At 41.8% G+C, this 14,984-nt stretch overlaps 1 protein-coding gene across 1 annotated transcript in view; it reads right to left on the minus strand.

Annotated features, from left to right (window-relative positions):
- Positions 1-14,591, minus strand: part of LOC119661284 (muscle-specific protein 20-like) — a 166,904-nt gene extending 152,313 nt beyond the window's left edge. The window contains exon 1 of the mRNA XM_038070597.1: positions 14,303-14,591. Coding sequence (XP_037926525.1) covers positions 14,303-14,329 — 27 coding nt within the window. The 5' untranslated portion in view covers positions 14,330-14,591. The remainder of the gene's footprint in view (positions 1-14,302) is intronic.
- Between the last annotated feature and the right edge of the window lie 393 nt (positions 14,592-14,984).

Genomic DNA, 14,984 nt, shown 5'->3' on the forward strand with positions numbered 1-14,984 from the left:
TTTCACTTCAAATTTGCCAATTTCCTTCGAAAAATCACCGTCGAAGAAACTCGGAAACGATGAAGTCTATCCCAGAGTTGAAACGATTCACCTCTATTCATCACCAACTATCAGACGCCTTCGAAAAACCGCACCTGTAAAACTATACAAAGCAACCACAAAGGTTTTATTTCGATAGCGGACACCGTCCATTCTCTTCAGAATGTTTGCAAGACCATAATAACATTCACCAACCTGGCGCCTATTAATAATAATTGGGACCGTAGTGAAGCTGGAAAAGGTACATCACTGGCAACGCAACAAATTACAACTTTCGAAATGCTTACCTTATTTGCTAAAACAAATCTCCGCTCGCATAATTAGACAACTCTATTCTAAAAAAAACCTGACCAATCCATCAAAACAGGTGTCCCCAAAGATGCGTGCCAGAATCATTACTACGTGATGTACATATGTTTTTCAGCTTTGTTTTTTTTGGAAGGGTAGTGAATTTAATTAAGAACAAAGTGATAGATTGTATCTAGGACTTCAAATCAGGAACAACAAGCCAGTGTAGAAGCCAAACCTTTCCTATCGATTTGCCTCAATTTCGCCTTAAGAATGCTTGGAGTGAAACGTGCTACATTTCCTCGACCTGCTACATCAGCATGACCTGAATTATGGTATCATTTGTCACCTTTCTATCGAATGGTGATGGCAGTCTCACCCTCTGCAAAAGGAAAACGTGTGGTAGGCTATTAGCCACCACGTCCTTGCAATAAATACGGGTGACCGTAATTTTCGAATTGTGTGCAGGTCACATTGAACATACCCATGCTCACTGAGTAGCTGATTTGGGTAATTGTGAACATCGTGCTTTCGATTGAAAAACGGCCGCAAATCTCTTATGAGGTGGGTGGTCCAGCTATTGCTCGATTCCTTTTCCCAAGATTGCTGCCATACTCAGAGAGTACGGGCTTTCTTCCCACAAGCGACGACTTTCTTATTTCCCTTGCATTTCCTGAGGTATATAAATCTGATCGGAATTACTCCTGCCATAACCATTACAGCTGATTCTGAGGCGGTATTATAGGCGGATGCAGAGCCTCTCGACTTTGTATTCGCGCTAGGCGCTTGTGGTACATATTCTTACTGAGGTAGTCAGACCATATTTCGGAACCATAAAGAAGAACGAACTAAATCGCACTCATTACCAAATTACGCCTAGTATTATAGATGAAGGATCTTCGACAACGGATATCTGCCGGTACATCGCAAACATGCTGGGAACAGCCTTCTCTACGGTGCCGATGTATTTCATCACTAGTTTCAAAGCTTTTGGTGCAACCTGAATAGGGAGGACTATGAAAACCCTCTCCTTGCTCGGGACAACGACTTCGGTTAGTAGGGTCCATATTCAGCCATACTTCTGCTTACCAGTAGTATCATTATTGTGCACTGAGCTTGCTTATCTATGCGTACCGTAACCAGTGCCTCTACATCATCCGTGTCTTCGACCAAAAGCGTTCATCAAGCATCTCGAGCCGCAAAAGTCTATCGTATAAGGCGTTCTAAGGGACCGGGCCAAATATAAATGCTGAATAAAAATTGGTAACCGTTGGATTTCTTCAGTTTCTTTAGTCAACAGTTGAATACCACTCAGCGGAATTACAGCGCCTATAATCGTGAATTACCTGCCGAGTATGTGAGCATCAACTACTTCGGTTTTTCCCTTGAAGGCAGATCGTTCTCCGCATTCAGGGACCATAAGCCTCCAACATTTGCCATAAGGAGAAGCGTGGTAAAGTGTCCCCCGCCAATTTCGCCACTTAGCCCACATTAGTCACTTTACACCAGGCATTCAACGGCATGTGTCCTGTAAAGACAACTTAGTCGCTGATACTTTGTCTCTAATCTCTGAGGCCAACATCCCAACCGCAGTCGATTTTTCGAGAATCGCTGTGGCCCAGAAGGATGACGCAATTCTTCAGAGCCTGCAGTCGGACTTCAAATACAAGCTTAAGGAGTTCTCCATCTTCGGCTCACCTTCCTTTATCTACTGCCAGATCTCCAAAAAGTTACCTAGACCCTACATTCCGGGCGCTATCCGTAAGGAAGTGTTTCGCTTGGTGCGCGATCTTGTGCATCCCGGCATTCGGATAACGGACAAAAATGATTTAAAAGACCTTTTTTTTATAACAAACTTATACCTATAAGAGAGAAATGGATGCCGCAATAACCGCAGCTAACAAATGTCCTGGAGATGAAGCATCAACGAATGATTTTTATAACCACTTAAAGGAAGTTATCATTGATACGGCCACAAACATACTTGGTTCCAGCGGCATGTAGAGTCGGAACGGCTGGTTGGTCGATGAATGTAAGCTAGCAATGGAAGGGAAGAATGCTGCATACCGAGTAATATTGCATTTTCAAAAAATCTAAAATCTACAGCCCCTTTTCCCCTAACCCCAAGAATTTACTTATTATACAATTGCACAATTTCAAATTCTATTGGAAATTCCTCATTTTCACGATGCAAGCGAACAGCGTGTAGATGTACATTCACCTCTACTAGCATTGTTGTTGTTTGAAAGGTATGAGGTGTTGTTATTATAGCTCATTTTTTTTTAAATTTGTAATGAACTTGGGATATTAGGATGATCACACAACCATCCTGAGTGGCTAGAGACAACCTAGAGGGAAACCAAAAAGAAACCTAAAATGTTGGCGAAATTGACCGTCAAGGTCCGCCTGAAAATACTGAAGCTCCATCGGAGCGCTCGGTCGACAGGTCGTTGCATGCCTTGGTGCTAGCTTGGCTTGGGAATGTGGAGGGGGGTTCTTTGAGAACTACGATACCTCACTTGTTATTATACAAAATTCACGTGTCTATACTAGTGCGTGGATAGACCCCGGATCTTGGGATTTGCGTAAGCCTAACGAGTTAAACCAAAATGCGACCTAAAATCCAAAGAAAAAATTAAAATAAAAAAAACGACGGTCGGACCGCGCGCATGGAGTGGTAAATTCCCGGACCCTAGAGCTCAACGTGCGGCCCAACGTTTCCAAGATTCTGACCTAAAATTTTGCTAGTTTCAAGTTCCTCGAATCGGCGGAAGATAGCCTGTTCCGACTCACAACTTCGTTTGTTGTGTCTGATAGAGAAACAATAGTTTCTCAACATTGTTCCCGGCTAGGTTTCACGTATACTTGACTTTATCCTTATCTCCAACGTTCATTACAAGCGATGAAGCAAGATGAAGTCTTATACGCCTCGATGCTCATCCTGACGTGACAGAGAGGAAAATATGACTTCCGACAGAATGAGTTGCGTATTTGAATGAACTGCTCAGGAACCAAAATATGGGCGAGTTGGAGGTCCTGCCAACTGAAGACGAGGGACAAATGCTGCCACCACGAGGCATTAAAGCAACAGCCCGTGCACCCTTCCAGTCATTAAAATCCATAAGTCGCCAGGAGCCGATGGAATTACAGCCGAATTGGTTAAATATGGAGGCGACCAGTTACACCAAGTGGTTCATCAACTTGTGCTCAAGGTATGGGACAGCAAATCAATGCCTGACGATTGGCAACGAGGCATTATCTGTCTCATACATTTAAAGGGAGATATCACAGAGTGCAGCAATTATAGAGGTATCACGTTGCTGAGTACCATCTATAAGATATTCTCCACTATCTTGCTAGGCCGGATAGCCCCATACGCCCAGAACATCATTGGCCCATACCAAAGAGGCTTCACTCCAGGCAAATCAGCAACAGATCAGATTTTCTCTCTGAGGCAAGCGATGAAAAACCTGTTGGAATATGGACATGAGTGGCACCATTTTTTCATAGACTTTAAAGCTGCCTATGACAGCAAAGCCATGTCGACGAAATTAATAAGACTAACTAGGTTGACCCTGACCAATGTGCGAGGTCAGATAAAAGCAGCAGGATCACTCTCGATTCGCGATGCAGATGCAAATGTAAGAGGCACCATCCCCTTCAAGTCCACCTAATTATAGGCCTATGCTGACGATATTGATATTATGGTAAGAAAAACCCCAGATGTATAGTCTACCTTCATTCAGGAGATGCGACATCTCGAAGACGAAGGGCATGAAGACAACGTCAGGGTCAAAAACCAAAGAACGAACGACATTGAATTGTCCTGGTCAAACGGAAACAATAAAGATAGGAGACTACAAATTTGAGACCGTTGAAAATTTCTTCTATCTAGGGACAATCACAACCGATAACAGCTATGATAATGAAATCTGCGCACATTTGTTGACTGCCAACAGAGTCTAGTTCAGTTTACAAAAACTGTTTCGCTCGAAACGTCTCACCATAGGGTCAAAGCTCTTACTGTACAAGACTATGATTTTGCCAGTCCTCATGTATTCCTCGGAAACCTGGGTTTTTAGTAAGAACAATTGCGAACTCTTAGCCGCGTTCGAGAGAAGAACCCTCTGAAAACTGTTTGGCCCCCTACATGAGGTTGGACGTTTTCGTAACCTACATAACGAAAAAATCTATGAGTGATACCATGACCGTCAGGCTGTAGATAAAATCCGGCCCAACAGATAGCGCTGGGCGGGTCACTTAACCCGTATATCTGACAATGATTCAGCCCGGAAAGTCTATAAGGTCAATATTTATAGTAGAAAAAGAAGACGAGGAAGACCCTGCCTGAAGTGAAACGATGACGTAGGTCAGGATGCCAGGCAATTTTTGGGAATATCAAATTGGTGGACCCCGGCACAAAGCTGAGATATCTGAAGTCTTTTATTAAGGCAGGTCTAGACCTGATACCGGTTGTTGCGCCGTTAATAATAATGAAATTTTAAGGTGAGGAATGGCAACTACGAGTTTTCATCGGAAATAAAGGGGGCAATCCTCCCTCCTCCTCCATAAACTCCTGACTCTCTGGGCATGGACTTAAAAATTCAACTTTTAAGAATTCATTTAAAGGGACATGTCATGGCTGCCACAAAGAACTATTTTATCGCATCGGCCGCAAACAGTGTAAAGGTGAATAACATTGTATTTCCTTTAATATACTATGAAACGTGCTCTAATGGATGAAGTAAGAGGATTGAATAAAGATCTTCTGACATTTTTTTTGATATTATTATATTACCACACCATAAAAATTCTGGGAAATGCAACCACCAAATAATATTCTTTGTACAGTGACTGTTAGCCACGAATTTATGGGCATAGACTTCACCATTAACGGAGTAGTTTGGAATATACTCAGGAAATGCTTCGGTCATACAAAACAGTAAACATAATTCTAATTTTTAATTAAAGATTCGAATTCAAAGAGAATGTGTTACGATGAGATTGAGGAATTTTTGTAGTTCCATGTTACAATGGTGCAAGGGTATAATTGGATTTATTGCTATAAATAACCTTTTACGTTCAGGCATACATGAAGAAAATGTTTCAATCGTAATTTTCTGGATTAATTAAAGTGGTTCGACGGTTTGTAGTAAATTTGGCGGTGATGAAGAGAGAAAAAAACCTAAAGATTGCAGTATAATATTTCCAGTTTGCACCAGTCTACGAATTAATGAACACAAATTTCTGAGAGCATCATTTTCCAAAATTATCTTCCACGAAATTATCGCAATTCAAATCTTTCACCAAATTATATCTTCTTTCACAAGGCACCTTCCCATTTCTTCATAAAATTCATCACATGTTAGATCTCCAGATGTGAAATTCACGCCCCTATTAACTTCCCTGAAAACAACTTCAAAGCCATATAGCAAGCGATTAACCGGATTGGATCATCTTCTAAAAATATCCATCTGATCCGAAATTTCGTTCTATTTACAACTGAAAATCAATTTCCTTCATCGTTGGAACTATCGAGCAATTTCAAATTATACTCGTATTTTATGCATAGTTCCTAATAATTCGCTAGTGTATAATCTGATGAAACAGTTAGTACTTTTATATATGGCGTGTGTGTAACAGGAGAGACTCCAGAAAAGCCCGCGGGATTAATCGATGCTTATCATATGAACGGCGTTGGCAAGAGACGTCCATAGTTAGCACTTCTGCTTGAAATGAACATTGTTCTCGCCTCCTTTCACTTTGGGAATTTCACTCTAATTTGAGTTCTATTTTGGTACATGGATGAATCAGGAAAATATTGAATGGATGTGTCATGAATTAGCAACCCGATATTTTCCGTAACACTATTGTTTAGTAATTTTCTCTGATTGCATTGTTGTAGGATCGTCTGAGTGGTCCGAACTATTACGCATTATATTGGTTGCCGATACTGATTATCATCCCCCTGTACACTCCCAGGCGAAACTATAGCAAAAAATGTTAAAATTTCATTATCATTACGAAAAAAGCCTAATAAAATTTCAGTTAAAAAAGAAACAAATGATGGGAAGATCCAAATTTCAGGCATCCAAAAGTATAAGCCCACTCGAAGCTTTCAGGACAACTAGTATACCCAAGGTCTATTTTTACTACAAAACATATTTGAATATTTTCATAAGTAATAGTTGTACCGAAGGGGTGAAATGACAGGCTGAGCAAGGCGCAGCGAAATTGAAATAAAAGTTATAATAATTTTCCGCAAGGTGAACTATTGGTAAATGATTCACAGGCAAATCCATAAAACTACGGGCGAAAGCCCATTTCGGCCAGAAGTCGTTTCAAAGAGAGAGAGATTGGTGGTAATACGGAAGCGCCGAAATGATCCTTTACAGATCGGAAAATTGCAGTGAAAGTTGGAAAAATCAAAAGAACACCAGCGCTTATAGCCGCCTAAAAATTGAAACGTACTGCGGTCATGAAAAAGCATATACCACAGGAATAGAAAATGACCAAAAACTCTGAAACGCTGAAAAGAAGTTTAATTTAGACATAAGCGCGTAGCGGATAGAGACTTGCGTCGCGGCTATGGCTTTCGGATATCGAATATCGACTAACATCGGTTTCTGGAATGAGTACAGCCGTGGATCCCTAGAATGCTCAGATTTCCCAACTCAAACAAGAATTTCAACGATTCAAGCTGGAGATTCTGGAATTAAGCGGAGTAAGATGATGGGATTCTGAAGCGTACTGCTCTCCCTCCCAGCACCCCAATGGCAATGTGGTTTTATAATCTGGAAAGGTAAGTGGTAGAAGATATGAATCTTGTATCGGGTTGTTTCTTACGGCCACCATGCACACTCTCTTGATCTAGGACTCGATTTTTGATAGGATTCTGACTACAAGATTCTGGTTCAGGTTGAGAAGCATCACAATTGTACTATGCGCCAACAGAGATTTCCGGATAGGTGAGGTACTGTAATCCTGTAGGGTACTGTTACGGTCTTGAATGAAGTGCTCTAACACACTTCAAGGCCTTGATCCAATATGGATTGTTGCGCCAACGATTATTATTATTATAATAGAGAAGGAAAGTTTCTACCAGCAATAACATGGAGACATCGTGATTAGTGGCCTTGAATACAAAGATAGGCTCTGACGACACATTGCCCGGATATGCGATGGGAAAACAGACGACAATGGTGAGAAGTTCGTGGATTTGGATGTCCATCACCTCGTCATTGTTTGAGCACAGTGCTTGCCATGATGTCAATTGGGTTTGACCACTTTGAGATTAGGAGTTCATTTAGAAGTTGCTTTCTGAGTGTGCGTAAGAAGAGAGGCGCTGACATCGGCATCGAAAGTGAATACCATTTGGTCGTTTACCTCCGTATGCATATTGCGTCCGGAAAATTTGACAGGGTTAAAGAGCTACCTACCGCCCCTCAAAGTGTTACATAGCCCGCTGCTATGATTGTTGATGTTACTCGAGAGGGGGAGACTCCGCCATGCTATTGACATAGTATCCTGGTCCCAAGCCCAGGTAAAGAAGGAGGGTTTGAGGTAACGTACTTTGTACTATCCTCAGTAAAATAAAAATAAAATGCTAAGATCAGGGAAAGAGATAAATAGAGTATAGTTGGAGTTATTCTACTATGCTAAATCCTACCTGATCTCTCTTGGTGACTGGCCCCGTGACAGGTCGACCAAGAAAATGCATATAATGTTGTTACAAACATGATGATCGGATTGAGTCACCAGCCTCGGAGAAATGGTAGGGCGTCCACCTCAGTCGACGCAACAGGACGGGCCCCAGTCCTGTCGAGAAATGGGCATGGGTTCTTGACGCCTGGACGGCGTCAGGACGTAAGCAAGTTAATCCGAACACAACGAACAAAACAAATATGTGTCTGCACACTAAATGTTGGCACCCTAACTGGAAATACCGAGGACCTTGCAAGAGCCCTTCGGAAAAGGCGCATTGATATCTGTGCTCTGCAAGAAACCCGATGGTCTGGTGTCAAAAGCTGCGACATTGAACGCGAACGCGGTAAAAGTGGCTGCAAACTTCTCTATTTTGGTAACCCACACAGTCAATATGGTGTTGGCATTGCCATCTCAGAGGGTTTCCGTGATGCCATTAAAGAAGTCGAACGATTTGATGATCGGTGATGAAGCTCACCATTATATCGGCTGATCGCACTATTCACTTCTTCACCGCGTATGCAGACAGGTCGACGTGACGCCGAGAAAAATGCCTTCTGGCAACTTCTCGATGAAAAGACTTGTCACGTGCCTGCTAACGATTATATAATCATTGCCGGCGACGAAGAAAGAGAAGAAGACACGACACGGGGCTAGCTGTCTTGCTGGTCGGATGGCAGATGCACTGAGTACCCTATCTGAGAATATTGTTGAGTATTGGGCCGCCATTGAAAACGTCCTTTCTCGGGTGCTGCGCGTCCCGAAGGGGCGTCATAAGATCTGACTAACTATGGAATCGTTGAAACCGACTAATAAACGAAAAGCAATATTGACCGCTTCTGATGGCGAGTGTGATGCTCTCGAACTCTGATACGTGCGACATCCCAGGTAGTTCAACGTAGTGTGGGCAGTGGCAAAAGGGGATTTACAATTGCACTGCATCCCAATGATGTCAGAAGTACATACCCCGTTAAGAAAAAGCCTGCATGTAGTCGCAAATGTTTCGATGGTCCTTTAAAGGACGTTAACAGTCGACTCCTCATCTACGATAACGATAGTTAAAGAGATGAAGAGAACAATTCACCACGGCTCTTAACCGTAATGCATCCAGTTAAGTTCTTCCTCTTTTGGATGAAATGAGTAGTCACTGTAGCATGCGGATACGGACTGTTTCCCCAAACAGAAAAGAAATCATTTCGGCCATCAAAGCTTCAAACGGAATAAAGCCGGTGGTGGTTGCATGCTGGACGACAGATGATGGCTGAAAGCGCCAACTGCTGCATGGATAAAATCTCAGAGAAATTTGAGGTCGAAAGCGGAGACCGCCATGGTTGCATTCTATCATTGATACAATTCCTTCTTGTTTTTGGCTGATGTTCTCCGTGCTGCCCTACCCGGAGAACGTGAAAGGGTTCTATGAACTATGATGCGTTTTCCCAAAACTGCAACTGCTCTATCGCCTTGGACCTTGACCAAATGTTGCTGCATTTAGAAAGAGAGGAGAGTAAAGTTGGACAGAAGATAGACATCAACAAGACCTAGGTTCTTAATCTGTCGATTCACAGCACTTTCCGTATCTGCATTAATGGGAAGAACATCTACAGCCTCGGTCAATTTGTATATTTAGTGGGTGGCGCTTCTATCGAAGGTGGCACCGTACTTGCCGTCGTTTGACGTAGCAGCAGTGCTAAGTCCGCCTTCGCTGCCTCCCCTGTTGCAACCGCCAAGCATGGATCAGTCCGCGCAGTTCATCGACGTAAAAAACACAAGTCCTCTGGAGCCGATGGAATTACAGTCGAATTGATTGGGTATGGAGGCGACCAACTACACCAAATGGTTCATGAACTGATGCTTAAGATGTGGTACAACGAATCAATGCCTGGGGACTGGTAAAGAGGCATTACCTGTTCCATATATAAAAATCACGCAGTGCACTAATTATAAAGGTACCACATTTCTGAGTACCATCTATAAGATATTCTCCACTATCCCAATTATCCCATGCGCGAAGAACATCATCGGGCCACACCAAATAACAGGTCGGATTCGCTTTTTGCGGCAAGCAATGGAAAACTGTTGGTACGCGGCCATCAGTTACACCATCTTTTCGTCTAATTCCAAGCCACCTATGATAGGGTAAAATTGTACACGGCTATGGGAAATTTGATATCCCGACTAAATTTATAACACTAGCCTGAACATAAACAACGTGCCCTATCATGCATCCTCGTTAACGTGGCCCTAAAAAAAGTGATCCGCGATGTTGATGTTAATGCGAGAGGCACCATCCTTTTTAAGTCAACCCAACTACTGGCCCACGCTGACGATATGGGAAGAATAACTCGAGATAGCGGTAATCAATGCGTGATCTTGGGCTGTACATTACTGAAGCCAACACGAAGTAAGTAGTGGTAACGTCAACACTAAAAACCAGAACAAGTCGGAATACCGGAAACTGGTGCTTCCGGTATAAAGGTTTTGTGTTCATCTTGTGTGAGACTACATCCGTGTACGCTTTTTGGCTACCAGCAGAACCTTTTTCAGCTTATAAAAATTCCATAGAATCAAAGTTCTTACAGTACAAGACAATTATCTTGCCGGCCCTCATGTATTCCTCGGATACTCGGTCCAAAAAAAAACACGTGAGAATGGACGATTTAGTAACCTATATAACGATGAAATTTATGAGCGATACCACGACCAGTGGGGATCATGGCATCGATCGAGGATAAATGCTCATGTCGTTTGTATTCTTTTCCCAAAAATGCCAAATGAATCGAACCTACACACTGTCTAATTAGATCCCGATAAAATTCCCGAGAAAAGGTTCTTTAGGGCGCGAAAAATAATAATAATAATCATTGGAGTAACAATCCAACTGGATCAGGACAGGAAGCACTTCATTCAAAACCGAGATGACTATCGTGGTATATAACACATCAAGCGGATCAATATTTTGCTAAACGAGACAATTTGGGAATCAGATCTGGGCTAGAGGTCGTTGATCCTGCGCCCCCAGGGCATAAAACGGAGGTAGCTCTGTTTATTAAACGAAGCACACGTTGACGAAGATTAGGTTTGGCGAACATACCACACACTCGCTGAGCGTTGGTTAATGGAAGTTATAATTGACCAAAAGTTAAAGTTCAAGCCATATCTTAAAACTTTAGGAACAAACGGATATTGTTGGCGAAAATGTTATCTAATATAGCCGGCGAGGGCAAAGGTATCAGCTCCTTATCTCCAGAGTTGTTAGCTCAACTTTCCTTTATGCAGGCCTTAGCGTTGGAACATAAAGTAAAAGAAAAGGTTGCATTCTCATTCCGATTAAAGGCAATGCGGGCATCGTGCTGCTACCGTACAAAAACTTGACGAAGCAGGATGTGTGATAGCAGGCATGGTCCCAATCAACAACTTGGCGAAAGGGAGGCGACGCCTCTATGACCCAACATAGAGAGAGAGGGAGAGTTGACAAGAACTGACGCAATATTGGAGTGGTAGAAGAGACGGGACGGCCCACTTAAAGGACATTGCACTTACTGAATTATCCGAGATGTTTCAAAGTGGCCAACTATAAAAGGCAATGATCGGTGTGAGTCTTGTGATAATGTAAACGAAGATGTTACTTTATTTATTTATTCCGAAATGAGGATATAAGTGATCGATATAGGGTTGCAGCGGAAAAATTGAGAGGGAGGCGTCTTCGACGATAAAGGTCATGTAATTCGCACCGAAGAGAATTCAGTTGTCAATATTGGTCTGAATATCGAAGCCGATGGAAAGTAACTGAAAGACCGGCCAAAACAACAGTGGCTTGATACTCTGGATGGTGATTTGAAAGCGTTATAACTGCATCCAGATCAGGCCTTTGATAAAGTCGAATGGCGCAACCGATCACGACGAGCCGACCCCGCTAGTGAACGAGCAAACACTCAAGAAACACAACTCGGAATGCCGTAAGCTGACATTTCGGGCGTAGAGGTTTTGTGTTCATCTTATGTGACAAAATTTCTACGCAAATTTTTCCATTCGTATATGGCTAAAAACCCAAAATATTCCTTCATAATTTTTCAAACTACAAGAAATACGTACATATTACAGACGTAAATACTGTATTATGCTCACCCTAAACAAACAAACATTAGCCATTACCGAATAATGTATTCTATATGCATGTATATCAAAAAATTGTACAACTATTTTCGATTTACTTTGTGCATAAAAGTACATATATGTACATATAAAGTACGTACATTGAATACCGCTTGTTCAAATATATCTCTCTGAATTAGGCACTACCCCAAAGCTTTATTTACATATGCATATAAAAACATGTCTGGAGAAACTGATATTAATATATAAATGATTGAAAAACTAAAATGAAATGTTTCCTTCCGACCTCCCATTCACGTGAGCTGTATTGACGAATTGATATGTTATGATGACGTCATACACGTTTTAGAATGCATGAAATTCACACTTCTATAACTTTGTTAATAATAGTTGGATTTCCTTCAAACTTTCCAAAACATGCCTTATGCTATTCCTTATATAAGTGCCAAATTTTATAGTTCTAGCATTTACTTAAGAGTGGTTTCCGGGTAAATTTCTAAAATAAGCTAATATACTATTATTAAGTTTATTTGTGCAGATATTGAAACGGGATGTATTTTGAGGCCTAAATTTCGTTTAGATACCCCACTGTGAGTCGTTTCCGAATAAATCGGGTGTGACAGATAGACGGACAGGCAGATAGACAGACGGACGGACAGAGAGACACCGTCTCGATTCTAATAAGGTTTTGTTTCGCACAAAATCTTAAAAATTAGCCTCCACTAGTTTTCTGCACAGCTTCTGCTCCTATTTGTCTATGGATCGTTCGAATCAACTACATATTTCCGTACAAACGGTTGGAATTAACGAAAAGTTAAGAAGTTCTTACAATGAACGTTCAAGTTAAGGTTTATCAACCAAGAGGGCAAACCAACTGAAAACTAGGAAATTTTCATAGCCATCCACGATACGGTAGGCATGTCAGGCACACCTGAACACTCTCCTGTTGGACTGAGAACACCATCCACGTACCGGCAACTCGGGCGAAACCATGTGTTCAACTTTCGCCGTAAAGGGCGTTCAGATGCAAGGCAAGGATATTTCTGTGTTTGAGTATTTATAAAAAATGTTTACTAGCGATGAAGATGGGCATAACATTTTCACTCACTGCTTAAAAACACATGAAATTCTCGCTCACTGCCTAAAGAGCCGCTGTGCGGCGACCGTTAACAGGACGCATCAACCCACACACGCACCGATTTTCCTTATTTCCTTTCGGGCGGCCAGTTGGCCAAATCGTTTTTCATTCGATTACCTGCCACATGAACAAACTGATAGGCCAGCGCATCCCACCCACGTACGGGCGCAGTCAACTGTGGAGTGTTCAAGCGTAACTGACAGGCCGAACTGATCGTGGGGGGGGGGGGGGGTCTTAAGTGTAATCCTGACACATGACTCTCCCGGTACAAGTTTAGATGCAACAAATTGATGACACCCGGTTTTTATTAATAACGTCAAAAGGGACGAAGCACCCTAGAACCGGATTTATCTGTCTATCTTTTACGTTTCTTTAATAGAGCTGTTTTCGTGGTTGGCGAGATTCGACTGGCACGGCCAGATGGAACACTTCGAATCAATTCATTCATTATATGAACTAGTCGTCCTTTAGGCCAGAATTCATTGGAACACACATCCCTGGCTTAGAGGGCAATGACGTACTAGTTCACCTCACCTAGCAATGAATTGGGACATTCATTTACTTTAACACTAACTCGAAAGGAGTCAATAACCTAGTTAGTTTGCGATTCAATCAATCAATCAATTCAATTGAATTCTTCCATTTTTTATATCTAATAATTCCCTTGTCTCCTTGGAACCGGAAATCTCCTGCCCGCTTCCTTTGAAAGTTATCTATTTGTTATATTTATTTCATAGTTTCAACACAAAAGGAGTATCCGGTATCAACCATCATATTGAATTACACTGGACTGCATTCACTTTTATATCCCTGGTGCGATACACTTTAAGGGTAGCGACTAACATATTCTGCACATACATATATTTCACATTTCTTAGAGTTGGTTATTTCATAGAAAATTCCTATTGAATAAAAGTCCTTAGAATTGTCCATTTCCAAATCATCATAGCCGTGATCACAAGTAATCGTAATAAGCACTCATTGCACTATGCATGCCTTATCACCGGGAACACTACTAACCTGCCATACTGGACGACCACCTGGCATTTTGGAGATTTTGATTTGATTTGGTTCACGCGGTAAAATACTCAAAAACTCCGACACTAACTTCAATCGAGATTGATTTGCTTCGCAAAAAAGCTGGTTCCTATTTATCCACTTCACGCAAGGATCAAGTGAAAATGCGATTTTAGATACAAAGAGCCTCTGCAGCGATTGTTCGAGGATCGAAGTGTGAACACTAAATAGCCGTTTTTGGGGCAAACTATAGTTTTTATACGTGAACCAAGACCAAACAGCGTGGATTCGATTTTAAAAGAAAACAAAAAAATTACGTTCAATATTTTCTCACCGGGGAAAAATTTTATTTATACATTAATACATAGACATGGAATTTTTCAAAATTTTTGTTCGCAGCTTGTCGCGAGAGATTCTACTCGACGCTCACGATGGGGCCAGTCATTCTTTGGTTGGGCTAATGAGTCACTTCCATGAGATGAAAACGCTTCCCATTTTGATTTTCGGAAAAGTGGCATATTTTTCTTGTGATTGTGTGGCTGTGTTAGTTTTGTCGCTATGGAATATGCAGGAACGCGAGCCATTTTCGCCCCAAAACGCCTTGGAATGGCGCACTGGAGTTTAATCGCATTTAAATGTGATAGATTAGAATTATGTACACAATAAAAAAATCAATCTTGATGGG

This window comes from Hermetia illucens, chromosome 1, assembly GCF_905115235.1.
Source record: "Hermetia illucens chromosome 1, iHerIll2.2.curated.20191125, whole genome shotgun sequence".
Lineage (NCBI taxonomy): Eukaryota > Metazoa > Arthropoda > Insecta > Diptera > Stratiomyidae > Hermetia > Hermetia illucens.